This window comes from Aedes albopictus, chromosome 3 (assembly GCF_035046485.1).
Source record: "Aedes albopictus strain Foshan chromosome 3, AalbF5, whole genome shotgun sequence".
In the NCBI taxonomy this organism is placed as follows: domain Eukaryota; kingdom Metazoa; phylum Arthropoda; class Insecta; order Diptera; family Culicidae; genus Aedes; species Aedes albopictus.
Window position 1 is genome coordinate 355,207,320 of NC_085138.1, and position 19,436 is coordinate 355,226,755.

Genomic DNA, 19,436 nt, shown 5'->3' on the forward strand with positions numbered 1-19,436 from the left:
ACGGGACGCCAAGCAGTCAGTAGTGTGCGGTAGTTCGGCAGCAGCAAAGCATCGCGCGCTGGCTTTGCTAGATTTTTGCGATTTTTTCTCTTTTCTCTGCGGGGCTCCGACGACGGGACGCCAAGCAGTCAGTAGTGTGCGGTAGTTCGGCAGCAGCAAAGCATCGCGCGCTGGCTTTGCTAGATTTTTGCGATTTTTTCTCTTTCTCTGCGAGTTCCGACGACGGGACGCCAAGCAGTCAGTAGTGTGCGGTAGTTCGGCAGCAGCAAAGCATCGCGCGCTGGCTTTGCTAGATTTTTGCGATTTTTTCTCTTTTCTCTGCGGGGCTCCGACGACGGGACGCCAAGCAGTCAGTAGTGTGCGGTAGTTCTAGTTCGGCAGCAGCAAAGCATCGCGCGCTGGCTTTGCTAGATTTTTGCGATTTTTGCTCTTTTCTCTGCGGGCTCCGACGACGGGACGCCAAGCAGTCAGTAGTGTGCGGTAGTCAGTCTTCACGAAAACACAAGCGGCGCTGAGCTTGAGTGCCAATTTACCAGCGCGCGTTCATCCACAGCACATTCTCTCTCGGGGGTTTACGCTGCTCCATCTTCTGAGCATGGCAGCATAAAATGAACGCGGCGCGCGCGAGCTCAGGCTTGCAGCCTGGGCTCGCAGCTCAGGCTGTGAGCCCAACTTCGTTGTTCTGTCGTGTTTTAATGTTCGTTTCGTATACAGGCGAAGGCAAATATGAGGTAAAAGAAAACGATGTTAAGGATATCTGATGAGTGTATTTCCGCGTCTAGAATTATTTTGGCGAGAGCTTGAAAACTTTATATATGTACTGCTGGGTTTCCTACTTATATTGAATAATATTTTTCATAATGTTGACACTTTTTTTCAATTCTCTGTAATGTATCGATAGTCTCCCATCTAGTTGAACTTATATAGCAGTGGTATTTTTCTTGATGGGCCCCAAGGGGGCCTGAGTCAAGTTGACTTAAGGATGTAAATATGCTATAACGAATCTATCTCTTCAATCTGAGTACATATATCCAAAGCATTATCTCTATATATGCATATAAAAATGAATTTCTGTCTGTCTGTCTGTCTGTCTGTCGTCTGACCCTTATGGAGTCGGAAACTACTGAACCGGGCCGGAGAAGGTTCTTAACTTGGTATGAAACCCCTCCGGTCTCTGGAAAGGGGACCCTATACAGATGACGTCACCCTCAAGTCCCTATGGAGCTGTATGTCAAAAAAACATGGTAGGCAGGCATTACGACGTTTGCCGGGAAAACTAGTACTTTATAAATATACTTGCTGACCCGGCAAACCTTTTATTGCCCATTTAAAGTGTGGCTCTTGCACAACGACACAGTTTTTCTATTTTTTTTTTAATTTTCGCATCTTTTTCTACATATGAACATAGCCACCTTTAGGAAAAATTGAACCGTTCAAAATCTTGTTGATCATATTTCATTGATTATTTAGTTGTATGGCTCCAAAGGGTATCTTTACTCGTTTCCCAGTCAACACACAATGGCTTATGATATCGCATAGGATGAAAAGGGGAGGCGATATACGCGCACTTTACACGCGGTTAAGGGCTCGTTCAAATATTACGTAACGCAAAGGGGGAGGGAGGGGGTCTAGCACTGAGTTACGCTTCATACAAAATTTCAAATTTTCCCATACAAAAGCTGTTACGTGGGGGAGGGAGGGGGTTTGAAATTGTCAAATTTTGCGTTACGTAATATTTGAATGAATGAAATGGAAGCATATACGCATATGGCCTCCACATTAGCATCCTATTCAACATCATATAAGACTTTGTGTTAGCTGGTTTGTATATACAGTGGATCCGTCTGTATATACAGTGTATATACAGTGGAGCCGTCTCCAGAGACACGTCATCTTCCATTTAGTACTTTTGTCCCCATCCGTTTTCATAATACAATATTGTAGACTAAGTAGAAATTTATATTTCTATTAGAACGTGCTTCTTACCCTGAGAAACACATAGCTCGTGTTTTATTTTTTTTATCTTTGATTGATTTTTTATGCCAAGGCCCACTTTTTCATAACACTACAAAAGAACAGCCTATTTAAAAAGAAGGAAAAATCTCAGATAAAGAATGCTGCTTGGTTGGTAATCAACTTTTTACTAATGTAATTTAAAGAGTTGACAGTTCAACTGCCATAAACTACAACAGTGACACTTGGAAGAAAAGCCTCCGATAAAAAGAAGGTAACATTCAGGTATGTTGTAAAATTTTTAGCAGTTGGTCCGTGAACAATGTTACATTTTCTCTGTGTGTGACTTGAAGGCACAGCCTATTACCAAATAAAGGAAAAATCTCTGATGAAGTGAGCATTAAAAGCAGCAGGAAGGTTGTAAAGATATATATGAGGAAAATGCCCAGTCTCTCAAGAAAATCCTCGAAACCCCTGATCTAATAGTCCCTTAAATCCCTTTGAAATAGTGCATGACCTAGCATTGAATTTTTGCAACAACTTTCTTTTGATCTTTTTTTATTTTTTTCTATTCCATGTTTTTCTATATTTCCTTAACCTTAAACTTTCAATTTGTGCGGAGTTCGTTTTACATATAAAAAAAATGAAAAGATTGGAAATGTTGAGTTGTTGAACGAAAATTCAGATCATTGATTGATGTAACTTTTCCATGGCAGCTGGAATCAAGTCTGGATTGAACCGGAGAGTCATCAAATCGTTGAGCATCTGCGATGACATCCGCAACCGATGTTGCTCCAACAGAAGTTTGATCCCGGAAAAGCAGCGCTCGACGGATACTTGGGTTGCAGATGCCGCTAAAGCAATCATTGCTAGCTCATATAAGTCTGGATCCTCATAACGACGAGACTCCCAATACTTAATAATGTCGGTGTTCACGGGAAGTCGTTGTTTTGTATTCGCCAGCTTAAGAAGCTTCACCTTTAGGTCCACTTGCTCCGGGCCAAGCTTACAAGACGAAGCTTGCTGGCACTCTTCTTCCAACAAAGCTTCTAGGTCATCGTCGGCCGAGCATGGGGCATTGGCCTTCTCTTCCTGCTGTTGTTGATTGTTCGGTTCAGGTGTTTTAAAAGTTTTGAGGATATTGCTCACCTTGAGCATGTGCTCCTGTGCGAAAAATCATTATTACATATCAAGTTAGGCTAATTTAGGGAACAATGTGCGTAAAATGTATATCATCTTATATATCAAATGCTCGGACCTCTGTTTAAGTTGAATTATTTTGGGTGAATTCGGCTTAGGTATCTCCTCTCCATCTAAGTTACATTACATAAATTGCATTTCATTGTGTTCAGAGCAGTAGGGGATTTGAGGTGAGGCTTGAGAAGCGTTAACGGGAGAGGAGTGTCGAGCAAATTAATGAGCCTTCAAGGTTAGCTTATGTTGGTGGGACGGGAGCATAGGGATCTAATTCAACTGATAATATCTAAGAAATCCGGTGAGTATTTGTTGTCGAACCTACAAGCCTAACAAGAGATCTCTCGTTGTATTACGAATAAGGATTAATAGTCTTACATACTTACAAAAGCTCACATAAGCTAGGTCATATATGTTTTTTCAATGTTCACATGATATACCTCTGAAAGCCCCCTAAAATCTCCGAAAACTTCACTTAAACCTCTGAAATCCCCGGATATCTCTCAGCCCAATTAAACCACGTTTAACCACCAGTAATGTTTTGCATCGCCCTGAAAGTTTTGTAGTAATGAACCCATTTAGGTTAAAAAAAACTTTCTGGTGCACCCTCGATCCATCACTTAAATTGAGGTCCAGGTGCATCGTGTTAATAAGAATACTGAAGATAATACTTACGATTGCAGCCAGTTTGTCCTCAGTAGATACGTACGGTGAATCCACAAAGCACCATCGCTGGTCAAAAAGTAGAGCCGCTCTGACTGCATCATTGTCCAGCATTTTTTTAGCCCGTGTATGTAATGCACTCTCAAGAGATTCAGAAAATCGATTGCCGGCAGGAATTTTTTTAATCTTCAATTGGCAAATTTTCAAAAACTTGTACACATCGCCCAGAACGAGGTCATCGGCTTGTACATTTTTTGAGACGACGTGCAAAGGTTCGAATGCGGCAATGAACTCTTCAATATACACCCATTCTTCATCTGTCAAATTAAGTTCCGGAAACTTTTGCCCCAGGTCCTTAAAAAATAGTGCATTGTGATGGAAACTTTCGATCATTTTGAACAAAGAGCCCCATCGTGTTTCAACATCAACTTTGGGTAGTGGTATCTTGCCCAAATCGAAAAACGGACCGTACTCAGTTTTGCGGCACGCCTTCGTGACTTTTCGGATCTTCTTTAGTACTTCGTCATCCACGTTCACAACATCCTTCACCACGAGATTTACAGTGTGGGCAGTACATTTTAGTGTCGCGATACATGATTCATTTCCATCAAGGAAAATGTTCTCCACAGCCTCAAGCATTTCATCCACCTCGTCATCTAGCTTAGCTACATCTCCTTCGGTGGTATCCTCCAGTTCGTTTTCTAGATCAATTCCATCTTCTTCTGGCACTGATCCAGTAGCGTTTTCATCGCTTTGAGCGTTAAATTCCGCATCCAGAGCCAATTGCTGGGATTTATCTAACTCGGACACGCATTTTAACATATTTTTCCCATTATCGGTTGTGCACGAATAAATATGTTTCACGTCAGTTTTGTGAATCGCCAGTACTTCTTCTATGCGCGTTTTTAAGTTTTCACCAGTCTGACGGGTTGAAATTTCCATCATGGACAGTGTGCGTGTTTTAAATTTTCCATTCGCGAGTACTCTGGCGTTTATGCCAAAAATTTTACGGTTGTGCCGCTGAGCACCATCAAATTCCAGGCAGAAGAAGCCCTGCAGCTCTGCCGAGATCATCTGTCGTATGATATTCGCAATTTTGGTAACATCCGAAGCAACTGCTTCGCCGTATGCCGGTATATTCAGGGCTTTAGCCAATACTCCAATCGTTGACCGACAGGGCTTGGAGTTGAAAAAGTTGAAGGGGATCGATTTTGCCGCAGGCATTTGCATAAGGGAGCAATGAAACTCGATGGGGTCTACGTACACAGTAATCGCTTTCAATCTCTTTGCCGGGCGCGGAGGTTCAGTTTGGAGTGATTTTCGCTTATAGGCCGTTATTCCCATTCGAGCCGCAATATCCGGATGAAGTTGCGCCATGTGGCGCCGCAAACTACTCGTTGAGTCTTTGATTCTTCCAGTACATCCATCAACTTTACATTTGAAAACTTGTTCATGCTCGTTGAAAACGAAGTATTGTTCTCTCAGATCTGACATATTGATCAGTAAACCTAACGAGTATAGCGCGCTGGATTTGCTAGATTTTTGCGATTTTTGCTCTTTTCTCTGCGGGCTCCGACGACGGGACGCCAAGCAGTCAGTAGTGTGCGGTAGTTCGGCAGCAGCAAAGCATCGCGCGCTGGCTTTGAAAAGTGTACAGGCCGCGTTTTCATTCGGTCGTCGTCGTCGTCTATTTGACTGCTCATCTTCGTACGGGGTGATTTAGTGAGTTTTTGGTGGCAAAGTGTACAGGCCGCGTTTTCATTCGGATCGTCCGCGTGCACGTCGTCGTCGTCGTCGTCGTCGTCTATTTGACTGCTCATCTTCGTACGGGGCGATTTATGATACGATAAATGCAACATCAACATTTTTTGCGATTTTAGTCAACAGACATTGAAATGTTCGTCACGTCAAGTGTCGGCCCAAGTTCCAAAGCCACGTTGGTTCAAATCACTTTATTTTCTCTTTCTTTAATTTTCGCACTTCGAAAACTATCTGAATGGTTCGTCATCTTCGATGTCGGCATGTGTTTTGTTTTAGTCCAAATGAAAATAAGTGGTTTGATATTAATAGGGTTGCATGAATCACTCCACTTACCAAAGTGAACTCATATCATGCGCCCTTTCCCCTCCCCACTAACAAAAAGCCCTTCCCATGACAGACGTGGAGACGCAGAGGTGATCTCGGTCTTTAGTAAGCAACGCACGTCATAATAACATTCCTTTCCTTCCTCGATGACCGTAAGGACGTGGCCGGCGCCGTTATTGACCTAATAAAGTTTGGAATTCTCGAAGATGCACATTGAGGACGGTAAGCTACTCCCAAGCTCCGTCTGTTGGTTCCTTGTGCAACTTCGATTGTTCTGGTCAATCACGGAGTAGCAACTACGAATAGTACGGTCATCTATGCTCATGCTCATGTGGTGGTCTCCCGTGCCTACGTCCTCCACGCCATGCAGGTGCTCGTCGGTCGAAGTGCTGTTTCCACCTTTCGATCATCTCACGTCCGTCCGTTAAGAGGACGCCGTCCTTATCCCTGCATATTTTGGCTCGCGGCCGTTGCGGGATGCGTGGAGCTTCTCGTAGAACTGCCGTGTTTCATGGAAACGGTACAGCAGCTCCATTTCCTTACGCTCCGCTCTTTCAGGCAGCGTTTTTCTCCCGAAAAAGGTGGGTCTGGTCTGGGTCGAGTCCCGTCGAACCATTCGTTCAGTCGACTCCATTCCATGTGCCCGATGGTGCTCTCGGCTGCGTCGTCGATGGCTGCTTTTACTGTTCTCCACGAGTTCTCTAGAGGGGTCACATCACCCTCTGGTAACGTTGCCTCGAGATTTTGCACGTGTGCCGAGGCGACATCCGGTTGCTTCAGCCGCTCAAGGTTGTGTCTTGGCTCCTCGCCGGTACCGTACATTGTCGATGACGGAGAGTATTGGGCTCAGTTTGACAATCACCAGGTTGTCGTCAGAGTCGATGTTAGCGCCACGATAGGTCCCGACGTCGATAATGTCGGAGAAGTATCGTTCGTCAATCGGGACGTGGTCGATTTGAGATTCCGTCTTCTGTGGTGGCGACAAGATCCTGGTAGGTGCGTTTGATCGTGAACCAAATCGTTGGTCGATGTGGCAGCCCATTACCATGGAGCACTCTAATGACTTCGGAATGGCTGATGAAGTTGCTCTCCTAACTCAACGGCGCTCGATGATTTTGCCAATCGCGCCTCGGTGACAGGTCCCACCATCAACGTCAATAAGACCAAATCGTTGGATGACGGTCAACCATTCCAGTTTTACGGTAGCTGGACAATCAGTGGAGAATGTTTAAAGCTTCCAATATCTTGGTAGCCAAATAGCGGCCGATGGCGGCACCAAGATCAACATAGGTGCACGATCACTGTCCTATGGCAATTTTGGGAATCTTACATATTAATTGTATGAATTTTGCGCGATAGCTTGGTTGTTGATGTCAAAGCCTCTCATGCTGAATAGTATTTTCTACCAAGTTGAACAGAAAATTTCTGAGACTGAGTAATTCCAGAACGATAAAGAAAAGAGTGATTATAAATAAATCTAGTAGGTATCGTTGTTCTTGTTGATCAGGGAATGGTTTCGGCTAAAATTCATAACACTTTTCGCTGAACGATAAATTTATTTATTTTCCTTTTGTGTATAATTTAATCATTCCTAACAGACGATTCAAATTCTGTACAATTTGATAAAGTTATTCTTCCACTCATTATCCGGTATTTTCGTATAATTGAAATCAAATTTCACTATTAGTATTCGCTGGTCTTGGGAGTTTCCGAAATTAACTTCGCATGAAGTGGTGCAAAAAGTGGCTTTTATGTTTCATTTTCTGAGACTCTACGCTAGGATTAAATAAAGATTACAACGCCAAAGAGAGCGCCCCATTAAAAATCAAACAATACGTAGCTAACGCATGTGTAGGAATCATTGCCCGGTGGTACGGCTCTACTAGAATCGCACCGGCGCCCAACAGCCGGTCGCTTCATCTCGTCTAAAGTAGTGCGGGTTGTTATTCCGGAACACCGTTACCGCCGGGAATTGGTTGTCCTGTATGTATCTAAGAGTGGCACGGACCTGGAAGAGATGGTAGAACGGTACACGGTCAGAAAATTCACTCATTTTCGAGCTAAAGTGGGACAACTCAAAATTGAGTAAATTTTTTTCCCAGCGATAGCGCTGGCCCAAGTGCGAAAATCTCATCAGTTTAAGCCGTATAATATTCTTGATGATGCGAAGAATATTATACGGCTTAAACCAGTTGGATTTTTGCACTTGGGCAAGCTCTATCGCTGGAAATGCAATTTACTCATTTTTTGAGCTGTTCCAGTTTAGCTCAGTTTTGTGTGAATCTTACTCATTTTAGAGTAACATTTTCTTAGCGTGTAAGTTGTTTTTTTCAGTTTGCAGTGAACAGCAGTATGATTTATGGTAAGTCGGTCGGTGTCTCGGCTTAAGCCATGTACACGCTTAGATATTATGATTGAACATTTAAATGCAGATTCTTGTTAAATATTTGAATAGAAAAGTAGGGTATTAGTTCCCTTATTAAGCATGAGGCTCCCATTATCATCGTAAAACTAATTAAAGCGCTGTTTGTTTCATATTTTTCTATTTTTTGTTAGAAGTGAGAACGCAAGAAAACAAAAAGAACGGAATCCATCGGTGCCGTAATCGCTTATTTTCGAATAGGATGAATATAGGATCGTGAGCTTACTGATGGCACACAAACCCTATGTTTCAAAATGTGTATTCAAAAAAAAGTTCAAAACCATCAACTTTTCTTTCGATTCAGTGATAATTAAACATAGTTAGTTGAGTCTATTTTTCTATTTTTTGTTAGCGTGCGTATTAACTTACTTGCATAGCAAAGTGGGGTGGTTCCACCTCCGGACTAGTGGATAGATGTTGAAGGATGAATTCGTCGCTTTGCGACAACCAGAGGTCCACCCCACGCAGTGGGTCGTAATTGAACGGTCCGATTCGGAGCATCCCAACCGTGGAGTCGTAGATGTCCAGCACCTGAAAAAGACAAAAGTTCATCATTGATGATTCATTTCCCATTACAAAACCGAGGAAGGTATTACCTGATGGCCACCAGTGAAGTGTCGCGCCATGCGCAGCTGAAGATCGGGTCCCTTGTCCGGAAAGGTGGCCGGGAAGATTTCTCCGGTTTTGACGTTCACCCCGATCCCGTAGATGATTGGCCAGTTGAGATCCCCCCGGAGAATGGTGTTCAGCTCGCCGACGCAGGCCTGCGTCAGATCGATCTCCAGTGGGTGTTTGTGGAACGATTCTAAAATAAGGGAAAATGTAGTGTTTTAAATAAGTATTTTTTTTTCTAACAGTTTACACATTCAATACTAATTAAGATTTGTAATGAATCCTTTTAAAAAAGGCATTAGAAAACATAAGTTTTTCCCATACAAAACGTTTAAGCACAAAAAAAAAGAACAAAATTAGAGCAAACGGATTGATTCATTGTTGCGTACTGCAATTTTCGTTCTCATTTTTATGTTTCATAGGAGTTTCAGAAGGGTTTCGGATGGAATTCTGTGGTTGCAGAGGAGCTTACCAGAGCTTCAAGGTACGTTTCAGAGGCGTATCAAGGTGTTTCAGGGAAATTTATTAGAGTTTCAGAGAATTTTCGTTGGATTGAGAGGACGCCCCTGATGTTCTTTGAAACGCCCATGCAAATTGTTAAGGTGGTTGAACCTACTGAGATCGCTAGAATATCATTGGAACAAATTGAAAATCACTTGAAAATCCTGGAATGCTCCTAAAAACTACAGAAATACCCCAGGCAAAACCCTGTAATACCCCTGAAACTTATTGAAAACCTCTGGAAGGCACATGAAACCTCCTGAAACATCCTTGAAACCACCTGGAGCACCCCTGATCGATCAAACGATCAAAAACGATCAATTCTGACTATACATGTCAATGGTTGCTCCTCCGTGATTGATCTGAACTGGTACCAGTTGCACTGAGATCCAACTGAATAAGGGGCTGGGACATTCCACTTATTCTCAAAGTGCAATTTTAGCAGCTCATGCATATTTGATCAATAACGGCGCCGGCCAAGTCCTTATAGTCAGCTGGGAAGGGAAAGGAATGTTAGAGTGTACTGGTTGTTGCTACTAGAGACCGAGAGCACTCTGCGTCCCCACAACGCAGCACGGACTGGGGTATTTGTTAGACGGAAAGGATGGGAGATCTGGGAGTCACCGTTGGGTCGGTGATGCGATCCATGGATAGGGTTATTTATAGTATTCGTGATAGATTGTGTGGTGAATAAGGTGAATAAGGTCAAGCGGCACAGCACGCTTTGGTTGCATAACTTATAGGCGTAATACACACTGTGCTGTGAGTGGAAGTTGGAAGGGAGGGAAACGACTTTTTTTTTCAATTCGTTTCTGGTTCTTGCGATGGCTATGAACATATGAATATACATGAGTTGTATATGTAGAGAAGAGAGAGCGAGAGAAAGTGGATAGAAAGATACAAAGTAGGATGAAAAGGACGGGCCAGGGATTGAACCCATGACCTTCTGCATACGAATCAGAAGCGGTAGCCACTAGACCACCAAGCCCGTTGAAACCACCTGGAGCACCCCTGATACACCTAAAGTGTCACCGAAATCACCTTGAACACCTCTAAAACCCATTGACAACTGCTGGTACTTCCTTAAAGCACAGGAACCCCCCTTGAAATTCTCTGGAACGCTCCTGAAATCCACAGAAACACTCCTGAAACTCCCTGAAATAACCCTAAAACCACTTAAAACCCTTCAAATACTCTAAAACGTCTGTATGAAACCTTATGGAACACCCTTGAACCCCCTGAGACACCACTGACATTCCTGTAGTGTCCCTGAAATCACCTGGAACACCTTTGAAACCCCTTGGAAAACTCCTGACACCTCTCAAGCGCCCTTGAAATTCATTAAAAACCTTGGAATGCCACTAACTCACCGTAATACCCCTGAAATGCCTGTTTTACTTCATTTTTTATTTTTATGCATGTGTATTTTAATTTAAAGCTAATTCTACACTCCCTGAAATGTCCTTTAGTACACCTGAAACCCTCTGGACAACCCCATGGAGCCTCTAGAATGCCACTGAAATTCTCTGGATATCCCCATAAAGTTTTCGAACACCCCTGGAATGTGGCTGAAACTCTTTGGAACATCCTCGAAACCTTTTGAGAACCTTTGAAACGTCCCTGAAACCCCTATAACATCATGAAACAGTCAGAGGCGTCTCGTGACCTGTAGAGCTGACTGTGCACTTGAAGAGTTTTCACAATGGACTGTAGTGCAAATGGAAAACAACATTAACCGCTCGACGAGCAAATCTATCGACAATTTCGTCGATAAAACTTTGTTGTTTCAATTGATGAAACAGGGGGTGTTCTACCGTCATCAGTATAAGCCTCTTCAGCCTTTGCTCGCCCATTGCAACCGAAAATATGTCCTTATTCTTCTAATCAAGATGGAAAAGCCTCTTTCAACGACATTGCTTGTCGACGGAAGTCAAGTGTCATAATCAGAGGAATAAGCAGATACGTTTCTGTGAAGATGTCTTCCAAATTGTTCTCAGTAAGCACCTTATCTGCTCTGAAACTTGTTTCCAAAAGAAATATCAGCTCATTGATCGGCTTTATCCTATTAAATTGCAGAAGCGAGAGTAGACATTGTCCACCAATTGTTTATAGATTTTTTTCGGAATAGCTTTTGAACTTCGAAGAATCAACTCAGAAGTGGATAACTGACACTGAGGAAGGATTGGAACAACCATTGCACAGTTATGGGTCGCTCTGTAACAATTATTATTTAGTCACTGACTAACTAATAGTCAGTTCTCCATGCCATTCAAATGGAATTGACCAGTATGATTGAGCTATGACTGTAGTCGAAATACGCGTTTCTGTCCAAGGATATGCATTAGAGGGCGGATTTAAATGTACAAATCTGAGCACACTCAATCGAAGAGAACACTGCTTAAGGAGAAACTTCAGAGAATACAAATATGGCTGCCACAATGACCGATTTGGTTCCTTACTCACGTTTTCAAGAGCACCAATTTTGAAAATTCGTAAACAAATGCTCTCGATTTGGAAAAGCTGCCTCTTTTTGCAAGTGAGCAAAGTCAGGATAAATAAGTGCGGCTCGGTTCGATGCTTCGTTCGTCAGATTTGTGCCTCTAAAGTTTGTATGCAAAATTGCAATGGGATTTCTTGATGTTTCACCTTAAAGTGCTCGAGAAGTCGGTACATATTATAAGCTTTTCCTCCGCCTGGCAAACGAATTGCGGGAGTAGATTGTCTACGATATCGTTCTGCATTTTCCCTTGAATGTTGCAGGAAAATGAAACCTTATGCGACGCGCAACTAGAACTGAATGAAAATTCCACGCATTAAGGTCCACCCAAAACCATGCACGCATGCCGAAAGAGTGACTGGGCGGCTACCGCTTCGCTCTTTCTCCGCGTGGCTCTCTTGCTTAAGCATGCCGTAGCTCAACTGCGACGTTGCCAAACTTAGCAGCTGCCCCTCGAGTGCAAGAAAACAATCTTCCCTTTCCTCCACCACCGATGAGGCCCACGTCCATTGGAAAAAGTGAACCAAAATTTTACTAATACATTGCCAATGCAGCACAGAACAGTCCAACACAAGTAAACACAGTTCTTGTGTGCATATACAGTGCTCCCGTGTACTGCTGGAAGTGAACTCAGGCGAGAGATATTTTGGCGGGGCTCTCACATGTGCGTATCGCACGCTTCGGCGTCGAGCACTCTGGCACCGGCTGGGTGAAGGCATGGGTGGCATAGTGAGATTAGGTTGGGAAATTGCCTAATTTAATGAATACGTACTGATATCTCACACTGGTTTGTTCACTAGGAGTTGTGAACATCAAAAGGGTCAAATGGAGAGCTTATAAATTATAATGATTCATTTTATTTTTTGTCAACTGTGTAGTGCACGCAGTGGACCTATGGACGAGACGCCACTGTGAAACACCCCTAACACCCCTGGCATTCCCCTGGAACATTTCTGTAAATCCACTCAAATACCTTGGAATACGCCTGTTACGGAAAGCATCATCAACCCCCTAGTACGCCCCTCAGACCTCTTGAACCCCTGGAACACTTCTAATAGTCCCTGGAACATCCCCGAAGTTCTTTGAAAACCCTTAAAACCCATTGCAAACCCTGGTATGCTCCTAAAATACCTCTGGAACGCCCATTAAACCCCCCTGAAACTCCTCAGAACTAACCTGGAACGCCCATGAAACCCTTTGAAGCCCCCTAAGGCCATCTTAAGTTGACCAGGCTGAAATGCACTGCTGGTTCGCTGTTTTGCTGCTCCCCGAGGTGCTCCCGCGTCAAAACCAGAGAATTCAAAAGCCCTTTGAGAAGGAGTACGCCCAACAATAAGAATCATGTTCAGCATCGTTGTGGTACAGTTCGACCCAATCTCATGGGATCCCTAATGCTAGAAACCATATTAGGAAGATGCTACGCCAAGACTTTTGAATGAACAGCTTGTTAGAGGGACGACGTGATGGGGATACTTTGGGGATGTTCGGTCGCATGAAAGGAGCTGCCGCTGAAGCAAGCAGCTGTTGATTTTGCGACTAGATCAGCATCGGTCGTAGATCTCCGCATCAAAGCCAGACGAGACTGATGGGCTCTCACGAAGCTGACCGTAATATACCAGCTAACAATGTAGGGCAAAGACCCTGACAATCATCCAAACAGCCCGTGGGTGTGAAGACGGTAACCATTTCTTGTACAGAAGTTAAGAAGAATGGCTCAAGAAAAGTTTGCCTCCTATGCACACTACCGAGAAGCTGCGAATTCATCTGTTGCTGTACTGCCGTGAATCGCATATCAGTCCCATCTTTGCTGGATTTCCTATGCAAATGGGACAGATATGCGATTCACGGCAGTGTACGATGTGAAGATTCCGGTGGTGCTTGTAGACGCTGAACGCTTCTCGCAGTGGGGAATCCTGATACGAACGATAGCGTGCGTACTCCTGTTCGTGTCAAACTGCCGATCGAATCTCTGCGAGTAACAGGCGATCAGCTGAAGATGCGGGTGCCAAGCGCAAGTAACTCTTGCTTGCTTGCTTGATCGAGTACCGTTGAAGAAAGAGCAGTACGAGAAGGCGGAGCGGTATTCTTTAAAACTAGCACAGTCAGAAAGCTTTATTGACGAGATGAAGGTACTAATAAGGAACAAGGGTAGACCAGTTGATACCCATTGAGAAGGCTAGTCCGCTGTAGAAGCTGACCCCGATGGTTAACATCAATGGACTGATGCGGATGAAGGGACGAGTCGAAAGAGCAGAATTTCTACTGTTCGACCTACGATTTCCGGTGATTCTTCCGGGCGACCACCACACAACGAATATATTACGAGTGGACTGGCCACGGATACCGCCAAACGGTAAAGAATAAATTGCGGCAATTCTTCTACATTCTACACGTCGATACTGTAGTCCGGAATATGGTAGATTCCTGCGTGTGTTGCAAGGTAGATCGATCGTCGGGGCCATTCGACGTGAGATTAGGACGTAGGACAGAGAAAATGTGGATCGCACTGTTTACCTTCGCTGTTGTAACACGTGCCGTGCATTCAGAGGTAAGGTGGTCACGGACTGACTACTCAGCCGTGCTGGACAGCGATACACCGCACCGTTTCATTGACCACCGGGGATGACCGACCGAATTCTTTTCGGGCAACAGAACGAACCTGCGGGGAGCAAGCTAAGAAGTGGTATAGTCTGTGCAGGGCATCAGCGATGACTGGCGTAGAGGAGGATGAAGTGGAGGTTCAGCCGCCCTAAAAGCGCTTACTGCGCTTGATGACGGAAGGCGACTGCAGTACGAGATCCTGCAGACGGAAATAGTTGAAGCGGAGGACGGAGTCCCGTCCGTTGACATATGTGTCACCGCCGCAGGAGTCCGTAGGAACAGAAGTACTCATTCCCTCATTTTCGGTGGGTTTACCTCCGAACCAGCCATGCGTGCTATGGCCACCTCTTTATCCAGCGAAGGCTCTTCAAGACGCATTCCAGCATTCACAGCAGCTGAACAGCGTGTTTTGGGAGCGCTAGTACAGTGAATACGTGCCATCGTTAAAGTAGTTGACAAAGCGGTTCGGTGAATCGAGATCGTTGCAATTTTGACGTGGATGAGGGCGCCAACCAGAAGTGCTGGCTCCGTGAAGTTATGGAAAAAGTAATCGCGTTCGACGACGAAAGGATCTGTAACTAACGGCGGTTCAGCCACAGCTGTCGTTGACTTGAGGAGAGGATCACAGAAGGTGACCCTTCCCAGCGGCTAGCGAGACTCTGTATAGACCTCACATCTCAAGGGTCGGCACGCTTATCCTTGCTGTTTCGCGGATTCAGGAAAATACTTGAGCTGCCTTTTTCACACTTCTGTTTATTCCTCCAGATTTTGTGCACTTCCTCTCTATCTTTCCCTAGCTCTCTACTTTCACTCTACTTCCACCCACATTCTTTAGACTAATCTGACCTTCTGTCTTCGGGGCCCCTTTCTCCTGCTGACCTCATCCACTGATCCTCTCCTTCCTCGACCTTCTTCTTCTCGTTCAATGCGACCATAATCGCTCAATCGAATCGGGGTATCTGCGGCCACTGGAGAACAGCTCTTAGGGTGGTCATCGGCCTGGTGTAGCGAAAGGCCGGATCATCATCTGCCCAAGCCTTCGCCGGATGTAGCCACAGCGGAAGGTGACCCATTTTGGGGATATGCTTCACCTCTTTGCTAGTGGTAAAACCACGGTATAACTACGGGGTTCTGTGTGAAGGGGGGAGAGGAGGAATTCCAGGTATTATATGGTTAATGGAATCATCTAGATTCTAGAATACCTGTTTCCTGGGAATCCACCACACACACAATAGGCACGCATTGGACACTTCACAACGGACTTCACTAGTGTCGATCACTTGGGCAAATGGCCTTTTTTTGGTTAATTAAGGATCTCCTAGATCTTAATGGCCTTCTCTCGCTACCACCATCTACGGCCATGTTTCAGGTAAGGCGTCCTTTTCGGGTGACCAGCAAACACAAAGAATGGAAACAAACAACACAAACATTCTCCTGAATTTTAAATAAACAAACAGACGAAAACTACACAGTACGAACAAAATCTGTAGATTTATAACGAACTGAATGTAACAAATTGACCTCCACCGTGTTCGATAGAAATTTATGTCTCTCTCTCTCTCTCTTCTTGACGTAACGTCCTCATTGGGACAAAGCCTGCTTCTCAGCTTAAGTGTTCTATGAGCACTTCCACAGTTATTAACTGAGAGCTTCCTCTGCCAATGACCATTTTGCATGCGTATATCGTGTGGCAGGCACGAAGATACTCTATGCCCAAGGAAGTCAAGGAAATTTCCTTTACGAAAAGATCCTGGACCGACCGGGAATCGAACCCGTCACCCTCAGCATGGTCATGCTGAATACCCGTGCGTTTACCGCCTCGGCTATATGGGCCCTCTTTATGTGTGATCTCAAAATTACACTGCTGATTGCTGAGAGAAAAGTGTTAATTAAGCATTGACTTTTCAGAGAAACTTAAAAAAAAATCTTAATACGAGAATCGAACTCAGATCTTCCGAGTGAGCGTACACGCCTAACCCCTCTAGGCTGTCTCACCAAGCTGAAGAGAAGGCAATCAAAGATAAACATGTTCCACCATAAAAGAACAATCTGTTGTACCGCTTCGGCCACAGAGAGCGAGAGAGCAGTCTCCGCAGCGAAGCAGACGACTGAGAGTAACTGTTCCTCGTTTACGTTACTGCATGTAAATTTCAAGCGAATATGCCTCAAAAAATGTAAACAGTACGCATGATTGGCTGATTACTGAGCGGACAGTATCATCTCTCGGCAAATGGCTGTAGTTTTGTAGCTTCTGCTATAATTTTCAGTCGATGCTTATCTTAGGTGCAGTTTAATTTTCATGATTTCTTTCTGTGTACACTAGACCGCGACAAAATCTCACAAAGCTGCTGTAGAGGTACTACGAACCGTTACAGATCCGTAGGGCGTGGGTTTGTTCCAACACTGGAAGATATACATAAGCGAACGACAGTTAAGCTGGCTAAGTGTGGAGATCGACTGTGGTAACCTTGAACCCGATGAGGCCTCCGAGGCAGAGTTAACGACCGAGGAATGTTTTGGTAGCACTGTGTGAGTGCCGGTTACCATACGACATGCTTTGTACGATGAGGCAGCGTAAGTGTCGATTGACAGTTGCCAGAATTACAACGACAAATATTATGACAGGATATATGGAAAGCCATCAGTGGTAAAGCTCTTCAATTTTAATAGGAAAATGTAAAAAACTGTAAACACAGTCGTAGATAGCATGATAGTTCAGTCATATGGACCATCAGTTCATCGTCTACAGTGAGGTGTTTGAACAAACTTTCGGAAGATAAATCAGCGGCGACATGCGTTTCAATTGTGCAGTTTGGGCACGCAGTTTTACTCCCCGATGAAAAAGTATGGACACTCGATGTCTCTGCTGATTTACGAGCTCAGTGGAACTGAAGTCGGAGACATACGTAATGCCTGAAGTTCATAGGCATAATATGTGTTGAAAAATGGAAAAATTGAGTGAAAAAATTGCAAAAAAAAATCCACAAAGTTTTGGTGGGGTTTGAGCCCACGTCTCCCCAAGTTCGCTAGACAGGGCGCGTTAACCAACTCCACCACAGATCAAGTAACAACTGGAGTAAGTAACGTGGAGCGCAGCGAGCTAGGTGGGTCAACCAAATGGAGGACGATCTGCGGACCCTACGCACAGTGCGGAACTGGAGACAAGCAGCCATGGACCGAGTGGAATGGAGTCGGCTACTATGTACAGCAAAGGCCACCCGGCCTTAGCCTGATCGGTAAGGTAAGTAAGAGAAGAACATGATTGCGGCTAAAGGCAGAGGCAGACCTTATCGTGGTAGACTACTGGTATTAACTAAGGTATCCTCTTCCCTACGATCATTACGGAAAACAAAAGACCCATCTATCCAATTGACTTAACCTAATTAGAATCTCCTCCTCTCAGTGCATCGCCATCATCATCAACACCACCATCGGGGCGGCATCAACAAGTTAACAACAAATTAGTCAAACCGCATAATCACGCACCACTCACTCGGAGAAACAAGACCCATAAATGTCCATTAATCCATCAGTCTCGGCTCGTTCGTTCCCTCAGACTACTTGTAGTATGCAATGACCAGCTACCGCTTCTGGTCGCCTGTCGTGTATGATGTGTGATTCGATTCCAGAACCATTAATTCCATTAGCCTGCCGGGGTGCTGGCTGCCGCGCCAGTTAGAACCCACACAAACCGACCAGCGCAATGCGACCGACGTGTGAAACATGAAGGCGATGCGATGATGTCCAATAACGCGTGGAACCCCTATCCAGTGCAATGAAATGTAATGTCTTCAATTGAATTTTATCTTGCTTACATGGCACTTCTAGGAGTTTTTCGCCCCTTTACGAGAAAGACAATTGAACGGTGTAAGTGCATCTTATGGATTGCGATGAACGACAACGGCTGCAACCGTCTATGGAAATGGATGGTCGGTCGGTCAATCAACGCGTGGTGACCACACTGCCATGCCGCCGTACCGTTGACTATGAAGACAAAGTGTTTCCAGCAGTTTGGTGGCAGCAGTTGGGTGTTGTAGAGGCACTTAATTAAATCTTCATCGCTGCTCGGTTCATTTAAATGTGCCGTTCGTTTAAGCGGAGAAAGAGCCACGCGTATACGATGTGGATGGTTCAGGTCCCGCTTGCCCGGTGAAGGTCAATTAGAAAATAATTAAATCAAAAAATTGACTCCAATCAACGAGCTAGTTCTATCGTTGATGTGAGAGGTTGGTGCGATGTAGCGGTGAGAAGTGTTGTCCAAAGTGATTCTTTTCTGAAGCGGTAAGCAATATGTTTGCCTACAAACTGCGCTAGTGGCTACTATGTTTAGTCTCGGAGGATGAACAAATCCAAATTTAGTTTCCAAATTCCTGAAGAATTTTGAACACTGAGTTAAGATTCCACTGCATGGAAATTATCCAGATCCATGTGATTTTTAATTTTTAGCGTGAAATTGGCTGCTATGTGAGCTGCTCGAGCTGGTTATCGCCAGGAGTCAAATCGAGATTCAGGGTTCAGGATTTTTAGGGGGCTTTACAGTCTCACAGGTGAGATTCACGGAAGTTTCAGAAGCGTTTTAGGGCGTATCAAGGTTTCCTGACGCGTTTCATGGCGTTGATGAGGGGTTATAGGTGACTTCACAGGGTATTTTTCCCGAGGTTTTCAGAGAATTTTCAGCGGGTTTCAGAGGCATTAGAGGGGGCTTCAGAGGAGTTTCCGGGGGTATTGGAGGTCTCAGGTGCGATACAGGAGGTCCGAAGTGGTTTCAGGGGATTTGCGGAGCCATTTCAGGAAGTTTCAGAAGATCTTTAGCGAATTTCAGAGGCGTATCCCTATTTCAGAGGATCTTAGAGATGTTATAGGAAGTTTTGACTGGCTTCAAGGGGCCTACAATATCTATCTATATAA

General features: G+C 44.5%; 2 protein-coding genes across 2 annotated transcripts in view; both read right to left on the bottom strand.

Annotated features, from left to right (window-relative positions):
* Positions 1 to 3,605: 3,605 nt before the first annotated feature.
* LOC109403457 (uncharacterized) lies at positions 3,606 to 5,326 on the bottom strand. The gene has a single exon (XM_062859834.1). The coding sequence runs from the start codon at positions 5,302 to 5,304 to the stop codon at positions 3,619 to 3,621; it is 1,686 nt and encodes a 561-aa protein (XP_062715818.1). The 5' UTR covers positions 5,305 to 5,326; the 3' UTR covers positions 3,606 to 3,618.
* A 2,272-nt stretch (positions 5,327 to 7,598) lies between these two features.
* The window catches only part of LOC109408720 (protein N-terminal asparagine amidohydrolase), a 97,359-nt gene continuing 85,521 nt past the window's right edge, over positions 7,599 to 19,436 (bottom strand). Inside the window, exons 5-7 of the mRNA XM_029874959.2 lie at positions 8,914 to 9,122; positions 8,687 to 8,848; positions 7,599 to 7,903 (exon numbers count right to left, since the gene is read on the bottom strand). Coding sequence (XP_029730819.1) covers positions 7,778 to 7,903; positions 8,687 to 8,848; positions 8,914 to 9,122 — 497 coding nt within the window. The 3' untranslated portion in view covers positions 7,599 to 7,777. The remainder of the gene's footprint in view (positions 7,904 to 8,686; positions 8,849 to 8,913; positions 9,123 to 19,436) is intronic.